Source organism: Opisthocomus hoazin, chromosome 19 (assembly GCF_030867145.1).
Source record: "Opisthocomus hoazin isolate bOpiHoa1 chromosome 19, bOpiHoa1.hap1, whole genome shotgun sequence".
In the NCBI taxonomy this organism is placed as follows: domain Eukaryota; kingdom Metazoa; phylum Chordata; class Aves; order Opisthocomiformes; family Opisthocomidae; genus Opisthocomus; species Opisthocomus hoazin.
The window spans coordinates 9472800-9493204 of NC_134432.1; the positions used below are offsets into that span (position 1 = coordinate 9472800).

A 20405-nucleotide genomic window follows, 5' to 3' on the forward strand; every position below is an offset into this window, starting at 1 on the left:
CCACCCGTCTGTCGCACTTTTCCATGCCTGTTCCCGAAGCGCAGCTCTGCCTTGAAAAGAGATTCTGAGAAAAAAAAAAAAGGGGGAGAAACAGTCTCTGGAAGACTGAAATGCAGACCCTCTGTGTGGGCGCACATGGAGACCACGCAATGTCCCAAGGTTTTCTAGAGCCTCCCCACAAAGGCTGCTGGTGCCTGCATAGACTCCTGACCCCTTCTGCAGGCATGGCGCAGGCAACGTGCTCTCTCTCAGTGACTCAGCCACTCTGTGCTGCTAAACAATAACAAAAAAAGAAGGTGCTGGTGGTGGGAAAAAACAAACCAGCAAAAAGGAATAAAAAAAGAGAGATGCTGAGATGGGCAGAGCTCCCTGGGCTTCTCTTCCCCAGGGAGCAGCCAGTGGCCAGGGCTGCATGAGGTCTCTGCTGCACCTGCAGCATCGGCACTCGATGGATGCTCCTCGGAGTTACTGTCAGGAATTTGTGGGCATCTCCTTCCCAAAAGGGCTCCTTTTGCCCTCCTTCGCCCTAACCCTTCCCACAGGGACGCGGAGCAGGTTCCTGCGTGCGCCCCAGAGCGTGGCCCAGCCGAGGGACCCGACGCGCAGAGCCCCGGGGCCGGGTGACGGCTGGCTGGCCGCAGCTGCGCAGCGCAAAGCCAGACAAACACTGCGCTCCTTTTAGAACGTGCTGCAGCCGGGGAGATCTTCCGGAGAGAAAATGCTAAACTGTGTAGGATTATAGGATCCCGGCCAAAATCAGGGATGAAACTCTATTTTAAGAGAGGCACAGGGGAGAAATAAAAAAAGTAGTATTTTTTAAACAAATCCTCCGCTTTCCCCCTCCAACATGCGATGTACGATTTTTGGGTCCCTTCGCGGTGAGTCACAGATCAAAGCGTACCGTCACAGAGTGGGGGAGAGGAGGAAGGTGCATGTGCTCACACCGCTCCTCGCGCTCCCGTATGCTTTTGCCCGCAGGCAAACCAGGTGCCTCCATTCCCTGCTGGAAGTCGGCTCCATAAATGGTGTTTTTCCTTGGGCACCCAGCTCCCTCACTGGCACCCCGGTTCGGGGATGGGTGGCAGAGGAGGGCTGGCAGGGAAGGAAAGGGCACGGGTCATTCAGCCACGAGTGGGAGATGCAGGAGCGTTGGAGGGGACTCACCCGCAGAACATGAAGATGGTGCTGGACAAGGGGTCGTGGGGCAGAGGGAGGGTCTGCTGGAGACAGAGCTGCTCGCAGCCGCCGTTGAAGCCATCCGAGCAGTCGATCCCTTTGGAGTAGTCGTAGCAACCGGTGCCATCCTTCATGGGTCGGAGGTCCTCGGGGCACTGCAGCGAGAGAGGGGACGTGGTAAGGTCACCCGTGGGTCCCCACCCACCCTGAGGCCACAGTTTGGTGGGTGCCCTCTGAGGGCATAGCCCACCCACGAGCCAGAGGGATTTGTGTGCTGTACTGCTGAACTCCGCCTACATCTAAAGGAGGTGAGTTCATCCCGAGCGACGGACGGGGCAGCCCCAAGGGCCCTGCACCACCTCGCACAGCCTTTGGGGAAGGGGTGAGGACCACAGGGCAAGAACCTGGTCTGCTGTGAAAGCCAGGCTCCGCATCCTCCCTCCGATGGAGGGCGAAATCCTCAAGGCAGCAAAATTACACAGAGCTGAAGCCTCAAGCCAGTGTGGGGTGAAGAATGATGACCTGGTCTGTAACATGCTGGAGGAACCTTCTGTGTTTGCTGCCTGCTCCTCTGGGATGCAGAGAAGTCTGGTGCGACTCAGAAAAAACATCTCAGGACCAACCCAGAAAGCCATCTCAATGCTTGGCAGCAATGCTGAAAACCATCTCAAACCAGAAAACCATCTCAAACTAGAAAACCATCTCAACCCAGAGCAGGCAGGCCAGCCAACACGGCCTTGGCACTGTCTCCTGGATGGAAGAGGCAGCCGCAGGCAGGACTGGCCCGTGGTGGAGGCAGGACTGGGGAAGGACAGGATGGCAGCCCAGGCTCAGCAGAATGCTCTTCTGCAGCTGAGGGAGCCATGCTGATTCACACAAGCTGGGGATCTGGCTCTGGGTTTTAATTTGAGTTCCCCAGCTGGCTTTCCTTGTCCCCGAAGATAAAAGCCAGCAGGCGGCAAATGCCATCAATACATTGTCACCCAGATTAAAGCACTCTTCTGTTCCACTGGCGTTATTTATCCCTTTTCGCCAAACACGCATGCACACAAACAACAACAAAAAAGCCAGTCCTTGAAAAAATAAATAAATCTTGCCTAGGAGCAGCTCGCAATTAAAAATGCATTATGGAATTTCTTGAAGATGAGTTAGACTGGAGCTTGTACAGGTACTGATGAAGGCAGGATATAAATGGCCTCTGTCAGGCAGAAGAAAGGTTATAAAACCACTATACTTTGTGCTTAAAAAAGAAAATCAGTTTTCTGTGTGAGCAAAATGCTGTACATATTAATAAAAGTTCAGGAGACCCTGGACCCTGCGCTCGCTCTCACAGACGGGGTCCCAACAGGAGATGGGCTGCTGAGCCTTGCTCACTCTTGGCTACTCCAGAAGCAAACTGTCCACATGGGACACCAGAAAGATGCTTTAGGGAGTCCTGGCCAACCCCATCCGAGCGATGAGAAGTGCCTCTCCACCTCCTAGAAATCCTGTGCCACTTCCCTATGGCAGCAGCTTCAAAGCTGCTTCTGCCCCAGCTGCAGCAACCGCGACGCCTCGGGCATCCCCGTGCCCGACGTCCCTCGGACACCTCACCCTCAGCTCTGCAGCTCGGGTGGACCTTGCAAGCCTCAGCACCTTCCTTGAAGACACTGGATGAGGTGGGAAGGGGAGGTAAGGGAGGGCTGAGAGGCACAAGGCTTTCCTAGCCAAAGGATGCTGGCAGCAAAGGGCTCTGGAACCAGACGCTGCCCATCGCTGCAGAGCAGGCAGGGCACAGGCAGGGTCCCGGAGAGGCAGCCCAGGAAGCAGCAGCCCTGTCTAGGCACGGAGCAGCAGAAGGCATGGGAGCAGGAAGCTTTCTAGCTGCATATACAGAATAAATACGAAGGAGGAGAGGACACTGAGAACAATCTGTGCTTTTCACCGCCGAGCTGCCTGGGAAACAGGATCAGGGTAAGTGTGTTTGTGAATCCGCAGATACAACACTTCTCCCCTGCGGTCTCCTCCGCATCTGCCGGCCCCACTGTAAGAGCAAGAGCTGTGCAAATTGCCAGAAACACGTCTCCCTGGAGGACACTGAGGGCTGGCTGCGAACAGCATCTTCCGCTCCACCGCACCGCATCCGCCTCTCCGCTGCTCTCCTCACGCTGACGGGGATGGGGGAGGATGCGACTCTGCCCAGGTCCCCTCCAGAGCTCCCGAGGGATCTTCCAGGGTGCTGAAGGCAACTGGATGGGACCTTAAGTCAGCAGGAGCTACAGGATCACAGCCAGGAGATCAGTCATGGCTTTTCTGAGCTGTCACCTGGGACTCTTGCCCTGGCACCGATACGTGTGCTGAGCTCAGCATCTTCCCCAGCCCGCAGAGGAAGATGATGGCTCTCACCCTGGGACTGGGTTAGCGGGTCACCAAAACCCTCCCTCCCTTAGCCCCACTCTGCTCAAGGCCACCCTTGGGATATTCCTCCAGTTTTGGCTTTTAATCACCATGAAACACGTCTTCCGTTTGTAATTATGCATCCCAATTATTGCATCCCATTAATTATGGCAGGCCAATAGCTCAGCACAAAATTTGCAAACGAAAGCACCCCCTCCCCGGCTCGGCACGGAGCCGGCTCTCCAGCCAGCTGTAGTGTTGCAGCAAGCAGCTCCCCAGGGACAGAAAGCTTTGGTAGCCAAGGCACAAAGACGGGAGGTGTCCCTGCTCGGTGCGGGCAGCGGTGCCAGGGACAGCGAGCCAGGGGAACCGGCGAGCCCTGCAATCAGTGCCAGCCAGCGAAGGAAACCGGCAGACGCAGGAGAGGCATCGCCAGCCGCCGGCACGGAGGGCTTTGCAGGGATGAATGGGTGGATGGAGCAATTATTCGGCACAACAAAACTTTACTACAGAGCTCCTACCCCTGGAGCAGAAGGTTTGCCACCGGGATGTCCTACTGCGGAGAAGTAGCCCATTGGGGTGCAAATACGTTCTCACCCACAGTAGTCAGCAATGACCCAGCAAAAAGCTGGCCTGTGCTATTCCCGACTCCCCGGGCTGTGCTGAAGGGTCGGTCTGGGCTCCCGCGTGGGCTCCCAAAACTGGCACTCGCTCTGCATTTGCTGGGCTTTCATAAAGGACCAGATCTGTTACTGCTGACATTGATTCGTCTGGCTCGGGAGGCAGAGAACCAATAATTACCGTGAGTTTTAATCAATCCCCCATCAATTCAGCTGCAGTTCAATTTGCGATCTGCCTTGGCAGTGACACAGGATGGGGGCCTGTGTCGGCAAATGATTAGAAAATCAATAAGCAGCTCGGCCAATAACTCTGTCTGGGCGATCACGGGTGACACGTCCCTCCCCGACGGGAGGAAAGCTGGCGAGACGTGGTGCCCCAGCAGCCCCCAGCCCTACTCTGCACACTCCTTGTCCAGATACGGGATGGATCCATTTATCCAGCGAGGCAAAAGGATCCTACAAACTCTTAGTCATCTATTTGAATGGAAAAGCTGTTTGTGGTTTGCCATGTTAGACCTGCACTGCTTGGGAACTCGCTTCAAAATCCCAAACCATCCTCCTTCACCCATGGATCCGACAAGCAAAAATATCTCGGCTTGGGAAGAGGGTTTGGTGCTTAAATCCACGCTACAGAGAGGAAAAAGGAGGTAGAGGGAGACTGCAGCTCGTGGTCTGCCCTGAAAAGCCCAGGAGAAGCCGTTACCATACAAATGTATTTCCACTGCGTTGCAAATCCACCCCATCTACGCAGCCGTGAATCGGTTTCTCTGGGATGACGCCCAGCCCTGAAAACTGCTCTCGGGACTGGAAAAGCAAACTTACTTTCTTGTCTTCTTCTGCATTAGCACTGATAATACAGATTCTGCCAGCTAAACGTGACCCACAGCTACAACACCGTGACCCTGCTGCTGCTGATGGCTCTGCGAAGGCGGAATGGAGCGGCCGGCAGCGCGGCGGGGTTTGGCTGTCAGCACAGCCGGGCTCCGGCTTGTCCCCTCCCAGCCGCACCGGCAGAGCACCCAGGTCTTGATTTTTGCCATTGCAGTCAGCAAACAGATTCTGAGTATGCATGGGAAATGGATATGCTGAATAAGGAAGCGCTATTTTTACCTGGTTTTCAGAAAAGCGTGCTTTTTTCCCTTTTAAATGAGATCTCCAAGGTGAGACGGCGTGGCAGAGCTGGCAGGACCCGCTGCCGTGTGCCTGCTGCCAGCCCCGGGAAGCCACCAGCGCCGGCCTCGCCAACGCACGGGGCCGCGGTTTAGAACAGAACGGGGTGCCCGTGCCCGGAGCTGTCACCCGGTGTGTGACACCGCAGCCTCCTGCCACCAGGACCCGGCACAGCCCCTCCGCCCACCGCCACCCACCTCAGCTCCGCCAGCGCAAGCGCAGCGGGAGGAGGACCATCTTCTAGGGAAAGCAAGCCAGCATCCGCCGAAACCCGCACAAGATTGTGTCTTAGGACAAGAAGTATCTGGATGAGTCCCTGCTCACGTCAGTGAGCGAAGGCCCCTTTTTTTTCCTTTTCTCGTTTACGAAGCTCATTAGCAGCGAGACGGGTGAGAGGGTCATGGAAATAAAATCCAAGTCTCATTACTGACACGGATCCCCCAGATGAGAGGACATCAGCTCTCCATCGGAGCTGCCTGCCAGGGTTTTTTAGCTTAGCTCCAGTCTTCCGTTATTAAGTTTAAAAAAAAGAATATTTAATAAAGTGTTTCTGTAGAGAGTAAACTGCCCTTTTTATTATTCTGTTCTGTTTTCTCAACAATAGCAGCCTTTTTGTCAGAGACAAAAGCCCAGACTTCTCCCGCGCCGAGGTGTGGGAGGTGATGCTCTGGGTGCAGACAAGCCCAGCTCCTCCCCAGCTCTCCAAATCCACACAGGGAAGCTGCCACCGAACCCCTGCTCCCGGTGCCGCTCTGGGTACCACACACCCACGTCTGGATGCGTCCGGAGGCGAGACCCAGGCCCCAGCCCCGTGACCCTGCCCAGTGCGGCTCCTCCAAGCTGCAACCCCAGCACCGCCGGCCTGAGGCTGCAGAAAGGGCTGGTGGCTCAGTGCTGCAGAGGCACCGAGCGCAGCCTCCAAAGGGCCTGATGACCCCACTTTGTTCAGAGAAATCCTCACTCCTCACCGAGGGACCTCTTCAGCGTGAGACAAAAATATCAGTCTGAGGCACTGCTGAGGTCCACGCAAGTACCAGCATGTTAATGAGCTCCAAACTATGCACTGGCATGTATTTTATTTGCTGTTGAAGCTCAGAAATTATACAAATGCAGTAAACTCCTTTGTGTCCATATATATACACATATATTCAGACAACTTTGGCTTACTCAGCCTTCACTTTCTTGGCCTGGAAGGCCCCCGGTGAGCAACGCCGCTCAGCAGCAGCAGGACCAGAGTCTGGCCGTACACAGCCCAGTCTCTGCGGGTGAGATTCATCCCTCCTGTCCCATCGTTCCAGTAAAACGGGCCGAAAGGCCGGTCACCAAAGCACTCGTCAGTTCCAGGCAGTCTCTGCAGGGCCACCCCATCCTCGGGGCTGCCCGGTCCCCACCACAGCCCCGGCTGCGGCAGACCCCTCCCTGGCACCCCGCTGCGGGGGAGCATCCCTCCCAGAGGGAAACATTACAACTGTTTTCTGAAATAACAATCATTATCTTCCCGCTCCTTTTCCCTTCCCTCCTTTCCCCCTGCTTCCTTTTCCCTTTCAAGATCACCAATCATTATTTCAGCCTCAGAAAATCAAACCTATCTGTCTTCCAGGCTCCCGAGCATGTGCTGCAATAGCTCACGCTCCTCGGCTCGGTCCCCCCGCGACATCTCCACGGGCTGGGGGCTCCACAGAGGAGACCGAAGCTCCGGGCAACGAGGCAGCATCTCCTCACCTCCGGCCACCTCTCATGTGGACCCTCTCGGGCAAGCCACTATGGGTATGTTTGCACCTCAATTCAAAGTGGGATGGACTGGTTTCAAGCAGCTGGTGGGATGCTCTGTACACAGATGTAAATGTTCAGAGCTCCTGGAGCAAGCAAATCAAGCTACCGAAACCCTTCGGCTGCTTCCATTCCAGGAGTCACCAACAGCCCAGTCTGGGGCGTGCTGGCATCTCCCGCCCATCAGGCATTTCCCTTCCCAGCCACAGCAGAGGCTGGCACCTCCAGAAACCTTCGGGAGACCAGAAATGCAACTCCTGCCCCACCTGACATCCCGGGTACAGCCCAGCCATGATGCTACACGCCAAATCCTACCACCCGAACCAAACGCCAAGACCCAACCCAGCTGCGACCACACCGCACGGAGCATCCCGGTCTGCTGGGGAGCAGAGGGGCAAGGGCTGGTGCCAGCCAAGCCTTCTGAGGAATGCCACTGAAAAAGCCAACGCTGGAGAAAATTGAGCTTTTATCACCCAAACTACCTGTTCCCAGCACAGGCAGCGCTCTCCGGCTCCCCTCAGTGTCTCCTGAGCTACTCCACTTGCTTTTAAATCTGGCCACCGCTCGCCGACACGGTGCAAACCCCTTTTACAGCACTGAAAGTGGAGGCAGGTGGGCGGTGGGCTCCCCACCTGCCCCTCTGCTCCCTGCCACGGCCGCCTACCGACCCCTGCGGCTTTTGCCATCCTTTGCTTCTCTCTCTTCCTCAGATCTCATTTTCATCACACGTAGTTACCTGGCTTAACGAGACAAATCCAAAACCTCCTTGGGAGGGAGGCTTGTTGTTGAGCTCAGGGGGCTTCTGCTTCCAACCATAACGCACATAAGGAGTCATCTTCTGCTTCAAGGAGCCGGCTAAACTTTAAAGGGATTAGAAAAGAATGGTTCCTCCCCATCTCCCTCCCTTGCGTGTGCATCTCTGCCATAATTAGCTAGGTGCCTCCTAAGGCAGGGACGGATGAGTTTTTATTTTTCAATGAACAACTGCCTGTCAGAAAAATGCAGATCTGATGAAGCTTAAGTGCTTTGTGGGATTCCATCAATTACAACTCAAAATTCATTGGGAAATTAGGAGAGCATTTAATTTTGACAAGGTTGAAATGTTTCGGTTTCCACTGCCTAATTTTGTTTTTATTTCAGGCCGTACATGGGGAAAACACAATATATAACATCAAACTCCAGATGATATTGTTGGAATTAAACATTTCCCCCTCCTTCACAGAAAGGTGATGTTTTGAACCAAAATATTTTGGAACTTGCACTTATGTGGGGGATTTGTGCATAGCATTTTGATTTGGGCTGAGACTCCCAAATACCCAGTTTCCTCCCCAAAGAGATGAGTTCTTAGCTTCACCTTCTTCATTTTGAAGCACCTCCCCACTCCCCTTGCTCCCCAGGCCACCCCTGAATGACTTGGGCTGGAAGGAGGAGACTGGTGTGGTAACCACTGCCCTGTTCCTTCATTTCTAATCCCATTTTTCCCTGAAATGATTACACTCTTAAATTCAGCTGTTTCTCCACCCTGCTTCGCAGCGCTGAAGGAACAGCCCATCATCTGATGCAGAAGAGAGCAGAAGAGAAGGATTAGCTCCAGACAGGCAGTCCTAACGCTTCTACGCCTGTGCGGACCATGCCAAATTTCTCTTCCTTCTCTAAAAAGGCTGGGACCGACACCGCACCGGTGTCACCGCGGGCCACAGCTCCCTTCTGCATGCTGCTGAGCCAGACAAACTCCCTCCTGTCTGACCCCCTGACCGGGAAAAGGAACAATTCACATTGTCCCTGCAGGCAAACTACTTTTTTCTCCCCAAACTAGAAATAAATCCACACCAGAGGAACTCCAGCCCGCCAGCAGGGAGATGGTGATGGTCAGCAGGATTCCAGGTGTGTGCAGAAGAGCGGCGCCCGCTGCCTGGGCTCGGTGGGCTCTCCTACCCCCTGCCGACACCTCTGCCAAGGTGGGGTGGGTGCTGGAGCCCAACCACACTGCGAGCCCTTCCACATCCACCTGCAACGTCTTTGGCTTCCGTGGCACCAGCCGCTCTTCTGCCCTAAAAGGCTAACTCAGCAGCATCTGCAGGCACCACAGATGTTGCAGAACCCTCAGAGAACACCATCTGCAGCTGCACTGCTGCGGTGGAGCTGCTCACGCAGCCAGGAAACAAGGGGCCCAATCCTGCTTCTATCTCAGCGTTCGACCCCGAGCTGCCTTCCTAACCACCGGCTGGGCTGCTTGTGCCCTCCTGCATCTCCAGGAGGTCCTTGTGGTGATGAAACCCCATCCCGAGAGGCACCACGGGGCTCAGACACGCACCTTCACTGTGCGCCTGGACCTGCTGCTGCCTCCTCCCACAGTGATGCCGAGGATGCCCAGCGTGTGCCGACGGGGCAGCGACCACCTCCTCGCCCAGCTCACGAGCTAAGAACAAAGCTCACTTTCCTTGGGAAAAACCTCACCCCTCTTACTCCCCCGGGGCTGCAATCCTGCCCTGCCAGGGCTCCCAAACGGGCACAGCCCTGGGGCAGCAGACGTGAGTGACCCCTGGCTCCTCCCCGCACGGAGGAGAACACTGGAATCGGCGAGCAAAGCCGAGCGACAGCTGGGGAAACCTGAATTTAAGCCACATTACAGGTGTTTCCTTCATTCCCTCAGGGCCAATTCACATGTTTACATTTCAAATTATAAATCACCAACACATGAAGGTTAAGCCCTTTCCCTCCTTCAGCATCCTCCCTCCTGGCTGAGCAGCTACCACCATGCCAGTAGAAGGGATCAGTGATATCTGCTCCTTTGCTGGCAATAATCTGACTTCTTCCTCCAGCACAGGTTCTCCCGGTTTGCTGTGATCCCTGCAAGACGGTACAAAACGCACACTGGGCTCAACGCGCAGAGCAGAGCCACCAGATTTAGAGAAGCTCGCTGGGATTTTGTTTTCTTGGGAAATGCCCGTGGTTTGCTCAGACCCGACTGTAATTCTAGGATGCAACAGGGAAAAGCAGCACAGAAACAGGTTTTCTAGAGCCTGGGGATTGTTCTGTTATGCTGGAAGGCAGGGCTCAAAGGCAAGGCTCCAGTTCGTAACGCCAAGGTCTTAGCAAGGCTGCAGCTCAAACTTCTTAAAATTACCCAAACAAAAAAAGCCTCCGATAAGAAAAGAACCGCAGAAAACCTTTATGCACCAATGCCACCTGCTGGGTACAGGTACAAGTAACAGAAAAGCCAGGAGACAAGGGGAAAAAAGGGCCCCAAGGGAAGCGTGGGATGGAAGCTGGGGAGCTGTCACCCCTCCGGGTGGGGACCCCAGCACAGAGCCTTTGGGGACCTCCAGGTGACACCTCGCATGCAAGGATTTTAACTAAGCAAAAAGCTACGTCCTCTTCTCCCCTTCGTAAGCCCAAGGAGACTGTCCTCGGAGACTCCACCACCAGCTGCAAGCAAACAGCCCTCGACATTTTAACCAAGTCCCTTTAAGGCCAAACAACCAGGCAATGGCAGAGCCCCCGCCGCTAAAAAGCCCGAAGACAAATGCATCCCCCGTCCTCGCAGAATTACTGGAAGCTGTGTTAAGGGCACGGAGGAACTGGTAACAGATGATGATTATATATAAAAGGAATAAGAAATCTTTGAGATTTGTGCCGGTCCCTGGTTGAGCTGCTAGGCTCTGGCTTTGCCGCGTATTAATTGCTTACAAGGCTGCATGTATATTTTATGCTCAGTACCTGCCTGGAACATTTGTTGGATTTAGCCTTGATTGATGAACCACTGATTATATACTTCTGTGGTCCTCTGGAAATTAATAAACTGTTGACTGGTAAAGATTAACAACATGTCATGATTCGCGAAACAGTGTCCAGAGTAAAGCTGAAGCAAACCTAGTGCTAAAATTAGTACGTGAATGCTCCCTGAACTCTATAAAAAGGGGATAGCTTAATTAAATTACATCCTGATATTGCCCATAGCACTTACCAAATTGGCAAATTGAGTTCACAGCAGTTCAGCTTTAAAACTAACTGACAGCACTGCAAATTTGCAGCAAATGACCCCATATCCCTGCTGGCACTGGAAGCCCAGCTCACACCCAGCAGCTCCGGGAGCAGGGGTGGGATGAGGAGGGGACGTATCGCCCAGCGCGGGGACCAGAGCAAAAGGTCACACGCCGGGGCTGTGGCAAGCTCCGAAACTCAGCTCCCATCACCTGTGACCCCACTCAGTGCCACGAGCATGACCCATGGCCAGGGCAGACCATGGTCATGGACCACGGCCAGAAACATGGGACAGTGTCCTCCAGACCTCTGCTCGCATCCCTGCCATTGACGGGGACCTACAAGCAGGTGATGAGGGAAAAAAGTCACACGGGGTTGGAGACCCGGGAGGGACAGAGCACCGTGCCCCTGGTGTCAGTCTGATGGGAAGTGGGGAGAGACGTGGACTGCATGGGGGATGCAGCAGCTGCCCCTAAATTGCCCCCTGGCTCTCTGTCCTCAGGCTGCAGCCGGGACTGGGGAGCTGGGGGGGCTTCACCCCATGACCGGGGGCTGAGGAGAGGGGCAGAGCAGCCTCACACTCCTGCAGTGGGGAGAGAAAGAGGCGAAGAGCAGAGGGAGCAGAGTCGGGCATCTCTGCGGCTGTCTCCTGTCCCCATGGGACGCACGGCCCCGGGAGCCCGGAGTGATGGGGGGTGGGGGGGGGGTCAGGGGGTCCCACGGTCCCCGGGTGTCACCTCTCACCCACGGCTCTCAGGCCGGGGATGCACTCTGGAGAACGGCTCCCGCTGCTTCTCCTTTCTCCCCCTCCGCCCGCTGCACAGGGTTTGTTCTCTTCACATAGAGCCTCAGTCAGGCATTACAGAGCAGGGGGGTTATTTTCCCCGAGCGGCAGTGTCCCATTTCTGCCTCTCCATGCACTGGCGTGGCGAGCGCTAGGCTTGTTATTTATTGATAATTTCTATCTTAATATACCCTGACTTTTAAAACGTGGCATCTCTTCCCAGCGGCACAGAGCAATCAGAGCCCCGACTGCTTCTGACAGTGTCTGGGAGGCACGTCGGCGTTCAGGGCAAAATCACACCCCCAAAAAATGAGCAAACCCCCATAAAAGACTAGCAAGGCAGCCACTCCTTGGAAAAGGGAACAAAAGAAACCAACAGTGGGAGAAGAAAGGAGGAAAGGGAGCGGAGCGGCAAGGAGAGATGGCACCAGGCGCTGCTGGTGACACATCAGGCTGCCGTGCTAAACGGCCTTAACAAGCAGTCGGAGCAGGGGATAATGAAAATGCCACCCCCGGGACGGCACCGCTCCAGCCTGACCTTTCCCGGCTGCCGTGTATAAACATCTTCAATAAATAAAGAGACGCTTAGCTCCCGCCTCTGCTGAGACGGGGGGACGGGGCGGCGGGGGCTCTGCCTGCGGCGAGAGGGAGGGGAAGGGGCAGAGGGGTTTCGGGGGGGCTTCGGAGCAGCGGGTGTGGGTTTGCCGGGCAGGCGGAGCGGGTGAGGAGCTCGGGACCCCCTTGGGTCACCACCTGCTGCCTGGCAGGCAGGGGCTCCTACAACAGACAGGTGAGGAGGGATGCTCCAGGTTTCCCCCAGCTTCCCAAGGCTCTGTCCCCACGTCTCTGCGTGTCGCACCGGACTTGCACAAGCCCCGCACGCAGGGAAGCGGTGACTTTGCTGTCAAGGTGAGCTGGGTGAGAGCCGGGAGAGGTGCCGAGCTCTGCTGCAGCCCGCCTGGAAGAACAGCGGAACCCCTCTGTGCCTCGATAGCTGGGAGTGATTCAGAGCCTCTGCCCAAAACGAATGGTCTAGGGTCAAAGAGGTCTTCTGGAGTGGGGACTGCAAAACCTGGGACTCAGGAGGTTGTCTGGCAAGACGTGAGCACCTTCAGGAACAAATAAACACTCAGCAGGGCTTGTTGTGATAGGACAAGGAGCAATGGCTTTAAACTAAGAGAGGGTAGATTTAGACTAGGTATAAGGAAGACATTTTTTACAGTAAGGGTGGTAAAACACTGGCACAGGTTGCCCAGAGAAGTAGTGGAGGCCCCATCCCTGGAAACATTCAAGGCCAGGTTGGACGGGGCTCTGAGCATCGTGGTCTGGTTGAAAATATCCCTGCTTACTGCAGGGGGGTTGAGCCAGATGACCTCTAAAGGTCCCTTCCACCCCAAAGCATTCTGTGACTCCGTGATTCTCTGACTCAGAGGCTGTCAGAGGGGCGCAAAGGGGGAGAGGATGGGGAGCTGCTTCATCTTTCTCCCATGCTTGGAAGCACAATGCAGGAGAAAAAGCAAGACTGCGTTCAGCCTGTGCTTTCTTGACAAGCAGGAGAATGACCATCAGCCTCAAGCATTTCTCTTTTGCTCATCTGAGCCCCTGGGCTCCTTCCCCGAGGTCCTCAGGTCACACGTGATTTGCTGTGGAGGCCCCAGGGGTGGACACACGTCCCTGCAACCGCATCCCCAGAGCAGGAGCTGGCAATGTCCTCCTCCGGCTTGTCCCCATGGCAGACGCCAGCCCCGGGGTCGGCAGGCGCGGTACCTACCACGCAGCCCGTCGAGTCCACCTTGCGATCCGAAACGCACTTGAAGTTGCGGGTACAGCCACCGTTGTTGCGGGAGCAGTCTCGGACCGGCCCGAAGGAGGAGAGCAAGTCATTGATGGTTTCAAAGTACGTGGACAGCATCGCTTCTTCCCTTGGAGAGAAAAAGTACCGTTAGGGCTGGGTGGGAGCTGGCAGCACGTGGCACGGGCAGGGCAAACCAGAGAGCCGCTCTGGCAAAATCGTGGCATTTTGATTAGCAAACGTGAGTAAAAAGAGGCTTCCCAAGAAAATTAAGATTTTGTGATTATGCTATATAAAACAGATTTGCTGCATGACTCTGAGATCCTTGATGAAAACCAACCAGTTTTGGGGTTTCAGAGATACTGTCTATCATTTTCACATGAACTGGCAACTAACACACACTTTATTAGCAGCCTGGAGTTGTGCGTGAATCCAGCCCTATACTAGACAACAGCGAATCCACAACAGTGAAACTCCTGAATGTTTCACAGCTGAGCACCCACACCCCGTCCATCATCCAGGGACGCTGCTGAAGCTGGAAAGCCGTACGAAACTGGGCTGGGATGTGAAGGCAGAGGCTGATCCTGGTGCTCCGGGGCACGCGGTGCAGGGGACACAGCGATGCCACAGCTCGGTAAAGCCCCAGGCCCAGCTGTGCTGTGACACCCCGCTCTCAAGACAGCAAGAAGCTGGCTCCAAATGCCTCCAAATTCACCGGCCATGGGAAGCCTTGGGAAGCTCCCAGCCCTGCCTCTCGAGCTGCGCACACAGCAGATTTTGTCTGTGACAAAGCAGGCACTTTGCTTTCTGCTGGGTGATTGCAAAGGGAACACAGACGCTTGTTGAGAGCTTTAAGCACCTCCAAGGTATTTTTCATCTTCCAAGCACATTTTGTGTATTAACTGATACCTGCAACCCACTTTGAGTGACAGAGCCGGTCACCCTCTCAGTGACAGGAGAGAGACAGAGCGGCTTGCCCAAGGTCACTGGTCAACAAGTCACTGACAGCAACAGGCTTGACCTCCACGGGCTATTTATTACATCTTTATACACAGGGGGCTGCAAACAAACACGGACCCCTCTGACCTTAAAATACCCCCTCAGGCAATGCCAGGAGTCACAGGGGGGGTTATTCCCCTTTAGCATCTCCCCTGCTCTCCCATCGGCACCTAAAAAGCCCCACAATGACTCAGCGCCCAGCGCTAGTCTCCCTTTTCCCCTTTTTTCAGGTTTTTAATCTGAAAACCGCTTGCTTGGCAGTGAAAGAGGGACGGAGGAATATTCAGCAGCCCTTGCAGACCACAGCACCGCCGTCTCGAACCAGCACTGCGTTCGCTGTCAGCGGAGGGCCCCTGCACGCACACCGTCACACTCATGCACACAGCCCTGCCAACAGCGAACGCTCGAAAAAATCATGAGTCAGGCATTAAAAAAAATATAACGAGATTGGCATAAAAATGCTGAGATTTTAAAAATAAATCAGTCACTGGGTGGTTTTTTGTGTTTTTTTTTCTCTCCCCTAAATTTGCCTTCTGCTTTCTGAGCCTTTAGGGCGTAAGCAAGCTTTTCCCTGCAAACCTGAGGGCTAGAAACTACCCAGAGACCGAATCCAAAGAAACAAAGCCCTGTGCAGTACTGAAGTCACGACTTTGCAGATTCCAGATTCCCAGGCAGAATTCCAGAAGCTGGGACTTTCAACAGGGAAAACACCATAAAACCAGCAAGAACTGGTAAACTGGCACAGAACTGCTCGGACAGAGGTGGAGGGCAGCTTCTCCGCTACCGTGGGTCAGGGCGGACGAGTTACCCCAGCACTGGGGTGCCTCCAGCTGCATCGCTGCCCCGTGTAGCAAATTCACGTCTGTGCTGCTCGCTTTCACCCCAATTAATGCTTCCCAATTAACTTTTCCCTCTTGGCGATCATGCTTCCGATATTCCCCCTCTCTTGGCCCACCTCCTAGATTTTCCAGCATATTTGGAGCTGAATCTCCCTCTGTCCTTTCTTGGTCATGTTTCAAATATCTTTAGAGGCCCTTTTCTATTAGCACTCTGTTCCCACCAGAATTTGCAGCTCCTCCAAAGTGAGGGAGTGAGAAAGGCAGAATACATTAGATCAGGGTACATATTTCTGCTGGAGAGATGGGGGAGAGAAAGGGCATATTATTTACTAACTAAAAATACTGTTTATTAACGTAGAGAGAATTATTTAAATGAAAAACAACAAACCATGACAAGTCCTCCACTGCCCACCCGAAAGCTCAGCCCCATCTGGTCCTCCCGCGAGGGTTGCTCATCGTAGGTGGTCTGCAAGGAGAACCGTGTCCCTGTCCTCCCTCCTGGCTTTTCCATTCAGCCACCAACCAACCAGACCCTCCTGCAGCTCCCACGTCCCTGGAAGGAGAAGGCGAGGAGCTACAGCTGTGCTGGGTGGCGGAAAGCAGTCCCCAGGGCCCGATCCTCAGCCGGGGAAACTCCGGAGAGCCAGGGAGCTGCCGGGGGAAGGCAGCTCCTCCCGCATGGCACCATGCTCCTGGGCTGGGGCTGGCAGGGCCAGCTCGTCACGCTTTCAATTAAAACCTGGAAGCACAAATCGACCTTCTGCCCTCGGGAGAGTGAAGGACGGGAACAGGAACCTCAGTCTCCAAAACCATGCTTGCTATAACGGACGACCCTCGACAAAACACGGGCAGGGGCTGCCGAGTTGGAATGAGACACTAAAGACATTAAAATATTGACCTCGCTGGCAGGTGGGGAGTGGAGCCGGAGGGAAGCGTTCCAACATCACCCGCGAGAGGAGCGGGGTGACGGCGCTGCCTGCCATCGGAGGAGGCTGCTCGGCCCTCGCTGGATTAGAGAGCGTCCCTTCAGCGTGGTGTCCTGACACGGGGGATGTCAGCAGACGAGAGGGCTGGCGCGATGCTCGGAGCACGCTTCGCTTTCGTCTGCCTCCGGAGCGGCTGGCAGAGCCAGGCTCGGTCAGGCAGGCGCTGCCGAGCCTTTGGCACTGCCAGCCTCAGCGGCTCCTTTTCAATTTTAATGGGTGAAGAGCAATAATTAATTACCCACCTCCCGCAGCAGCAATGGGCTGGGTGACATGCAGCACGGAGCAGATGATTTTCCACCCACGCAGCTCCGGCAGTGAGCCCTGCTCGTTCCTCCCCACCTGCAGCCCCCAGCCCCAGCGAGCCCGCAGTGCCAACAGTGCAAGGGACACTTGAGGGGTGACAGCAGCGTCTGGCCACCACTGCCCCATGCCCGCCGGCCCTCCCCGCTGTCCAGACACACCAGATTTGACCATCGCTGATGGATGAATCACTTTCCCCGCAGTAATGAGCTGCCTGCAGAAGAGCAGCTCTTCCCTCTTGCTCTCCATATATCTGTGCTGAATCTCACGGAGTGGCCCTCGGGTCGCTCTGACACGGCACGAGGGAGAAGATGGGCTCTGCAGCTCGCGCCCTGCCTGGAGCACACTGGGTGAAGCTGCCGGTGGCCCTGGCCGGAGCCAGGTGCCGAAAGCCCTGGGACCAGGCAGGGCTCAGCGCCCGGCGTGCTGGGAGGAGGGGATGACTCCCCACTGCCCTGAAGCAGATCCTAGGTCCCGTCAAAAAGGGCATTATGGAGCGAGCCACCTAATTCCTGGTGTCAGATTCTCTCCACAAGCACATGCAGATCTGCGAACACATGCTCTCTCTCTAACTCTCCAGCCCTCCCGAAGACACACGCAGACGCCCAGATGTCAAACTTCTAAATGAAATGCACTCCCCTCTCTGCCAGGACCCCCTGCTGATACAAAGCCTCAGTAAAAGCCCCTTTTCTAGCAACTTCTCTTGCCACAACCGGTCAGTGCGATGCACAGCAGCAGGGCTCTCCCCCAGCAGCTCCTGCGGTGCAGACCAGGGCACCCATCCTCACCCAGTCCCCATCACCTGCACTCACCTCAATTCCCTTGAAAATACTTCTCTCCAGCCTCCCCCTTTGTTCCAGGCCCTCATTAATGAAGCAGATTCAGTGACAAATATGGCTGGGGGTTATTTATTCATGAAATACCAACACCATGCAATTCTCAAAGCCTCCAAAGCACTCAGAGTAAGCTCCTGAGCATTGCAGTGGCTCTTCTCTCCAGCTCATCCTGGAAGGGGATTACTGGGTGTTATCCAACTCAGCTGCCCCTTTTTATTGCCTGCTAATGGTTAAAGACTTCGGTGTCTTACAAAGTGAACCATGGCCGAGAAAAACAAAGAAAAGGACGAGAGCTGGGGACTAAGCCAGTGCTGCTCTGCCATCTGCTCCCTGAGCTGTGTTTGGAGAGGGATCGGGAGGAGATCTGGAGTTCAAGAGTTTCTAGAGACAGGACACACTAGCAGCAAAATGCATGATGCTGTGTCACCTGCAGCTTCAGCCCAAAGGAGGAACCGGTACCGAGAGGGGACCCAAAACCACCCGGCACAGCCCAGCCAGTGTGCCTCGTGCCCAGCACCTCGTGCTGCTTCCTACCCCCCTTGGCAAGACCCCACTCAACAGGGAACTTTGGAGCTGATGCATTTGCAAACCAGTGCAGAGAAGTTCACACCCAGATTCTGCGTTTTTGAGCCTGACAGCTACTTGCCTGGGCAATTTTCACCAGCTTTGGCCACAAAACTTCTGTGCTGTGAGGCCTGAGAAAGGCTGATCTCCTCACTGCTGAGAGCCCATGAGAGAGCTGTCCTTCCATGCAGACTTTGCTCTTTTTTCCCCTTATGATCAGCCAGGGATTAAACCTGGATGTCCTCTGCCTTTTATCATTCTTCCCTGCCCCATCAGGTCATCTCACCCAGAGCTGGCTTTACCCGGAGGGACACTCACCCTCTCCCCTGTGGGTGCTCACATGGAATCCATGGCTGCTTCCCCCTTCCAAACCCCATTACAGCCCCATCCAGCCCCAAAACGTGCCGAGGGCACAGCTCCAGCCAAGCACCCATCTCTCCAGGGCAGTTTCCAGGGGGACCTGGATGCCCTCCATGGGGGAAAATGCCTCTGAGGAGTCCCCAAACACAACCCCAGACCTGCAACAGCTGAGGTCCCCCTCCACGTGGTGGGTGGGTTATATCCTCCCCATCAAAAGCTCTGAGCATCACCTGTGCTCTCACCTACCCCACTCCTCTCTTCCTTTGCTCCTTTTCTCTTCTCCCTCACATCTCTCTTCCTCCACTAAACGCCTGCCTTCCTCTGCTAATCCGGCCAGCGCTGAAATCATTAGTGAGGTTGCCGAACTCTTCTTCGAGTTTCAGAGTAAACAGTTCAAAGATATTAATGGGATCAGTGGAAGTGGGACTTGCACGAGCCTTTTTGCTGTGCAAATGGTTCTGCCTCTGCTCTGTCTGCAGCCACGTGGGCTGGAAACTTCTTTACCAGCCATGAATTGCAAATGCTGGGTGGAAGGTGGTGAGCTGGGGACGGTAGGTGTTCTCAGCTGCAAGCTTGAAATACCAGATTGGAGGGGGAATTGCAGACCATAGCAGAAGCAAAGCTAACCCAGCCCTTCTTCCCTGGCTTTCTGCACTGCAGGGCTTGGACTTGTTAAGGCTGGGAAGAGCTCAGCGTGTTCATAGAACACCCAGAAAAATTCATCACAGAAATGGGCACGAAGGCTCTGCCTGCCTGACACCTGTACCCCAGCTGAGGGTGTACTGCAAAACTCATAACCACATTTTTTATACAGGCATTCCATATAACCGTCAAAATACAAATTGCGTCTGCAAAGCCCAGCATTCAGAAGTGAAGCGCTGGGATTTGGCTGACACGCGGGGCTGAGGTAGTGGGCAGAGCCACCCCTTCCCCTCCTGGGACCCACCACCCAGGTCCCAGCGTCTCACGAACGCCGGCTTGTTCTCACAGCTTCTGTACACCGAGTAGTATTTTCTTCACCCTTAAGACAGGGAGCCAAGGCAGCAAGAGATCAGGAGTAAAGGTGCTCACCACTGCTGGATGTCCAACTGGAGATGCTTTCACGGCTATTTTTAGCACTTTAAGCGCTTCCCATGCTCCCAGCAGGTTCAACTGCACCCCAGGCTCGGCTGTTCTGTACAGAGGGCCATGCAGTTGAACACCCAAAGTACGACGAATGTGCAACAAACTGGCACCTGAGAAAAGTGGTCTCTGATTTAAAAGCAACTGCATATGTTTTTTCCAGGATTTCAACTCTTTTCTTTTTATTCCCCCTGCAACAACAAGAGACTGTTCTCTCTACAGCCACCTCCTGCCCTCTCTACACCACTTACCACAACTGTAGTGAATGCAGCAACCACCTCCCGCAGCCCCGAGCTATCTCCTGAGCAAGTCCAGCCACGCACTGACCAAGCTGGGATGCTCTGGAAAAGTCATCTCCAGCCCCAGCATCAGAGGACCTGACGAGGTGGTGGCAGCTTCTAACCAAGGGACTTCACAGTCTCGAATTCTGGCATGCTTAAGCTCATGTCTTCAACCAGGTTTCTCAGTGCAGTGCCTGAAGATGCACGTGCATGCAGAAGATTTCTTATTTTATGCAGAAAAACTGAGTTTCTGCCCAGCACACATTCAGCCATTTTAATAGTGATGGGAGACTTGGGGAAAAAAACCCCACCATCCAGGTCCTAAACTGGGAGCAATCTTCCTCACTTTAGTGCCACTGGAGCAGGCATGTCAGCGGAGCTATGCTGACACACCACTGCTGACAAGCTGCTTACTATAAATTTTCTGGGTAGTCTCACTTCTCGTG

General features: G+C 54.7%; 1 protein-coding gene across 1 annotated transcript in view; it reads right to left on the bottom strand.

Moving 5' to 3' along the window:
• Positions 1–20405, bottom strand: part of ASTN2 (astrotactin 2) — a 360893-nt gene that overhangs the window by 153404 nt on the left and 187084 nt on the right. Inside the window, exons 11-12 of the mRNA XM_075439778.1 lie at positions 13652–13802; positions 1165–1331 (exon numbers count right to left, since the gene is read on the bottom strand). Coding sequence (XP_075295893.1) covers positions 1165–1331; positions 13652–13802 — 318 coding nt within the window. The remainder of the gene's footprint in view (positions 1–1164; positions 1332–13651; positions 13803–20405) is intronic.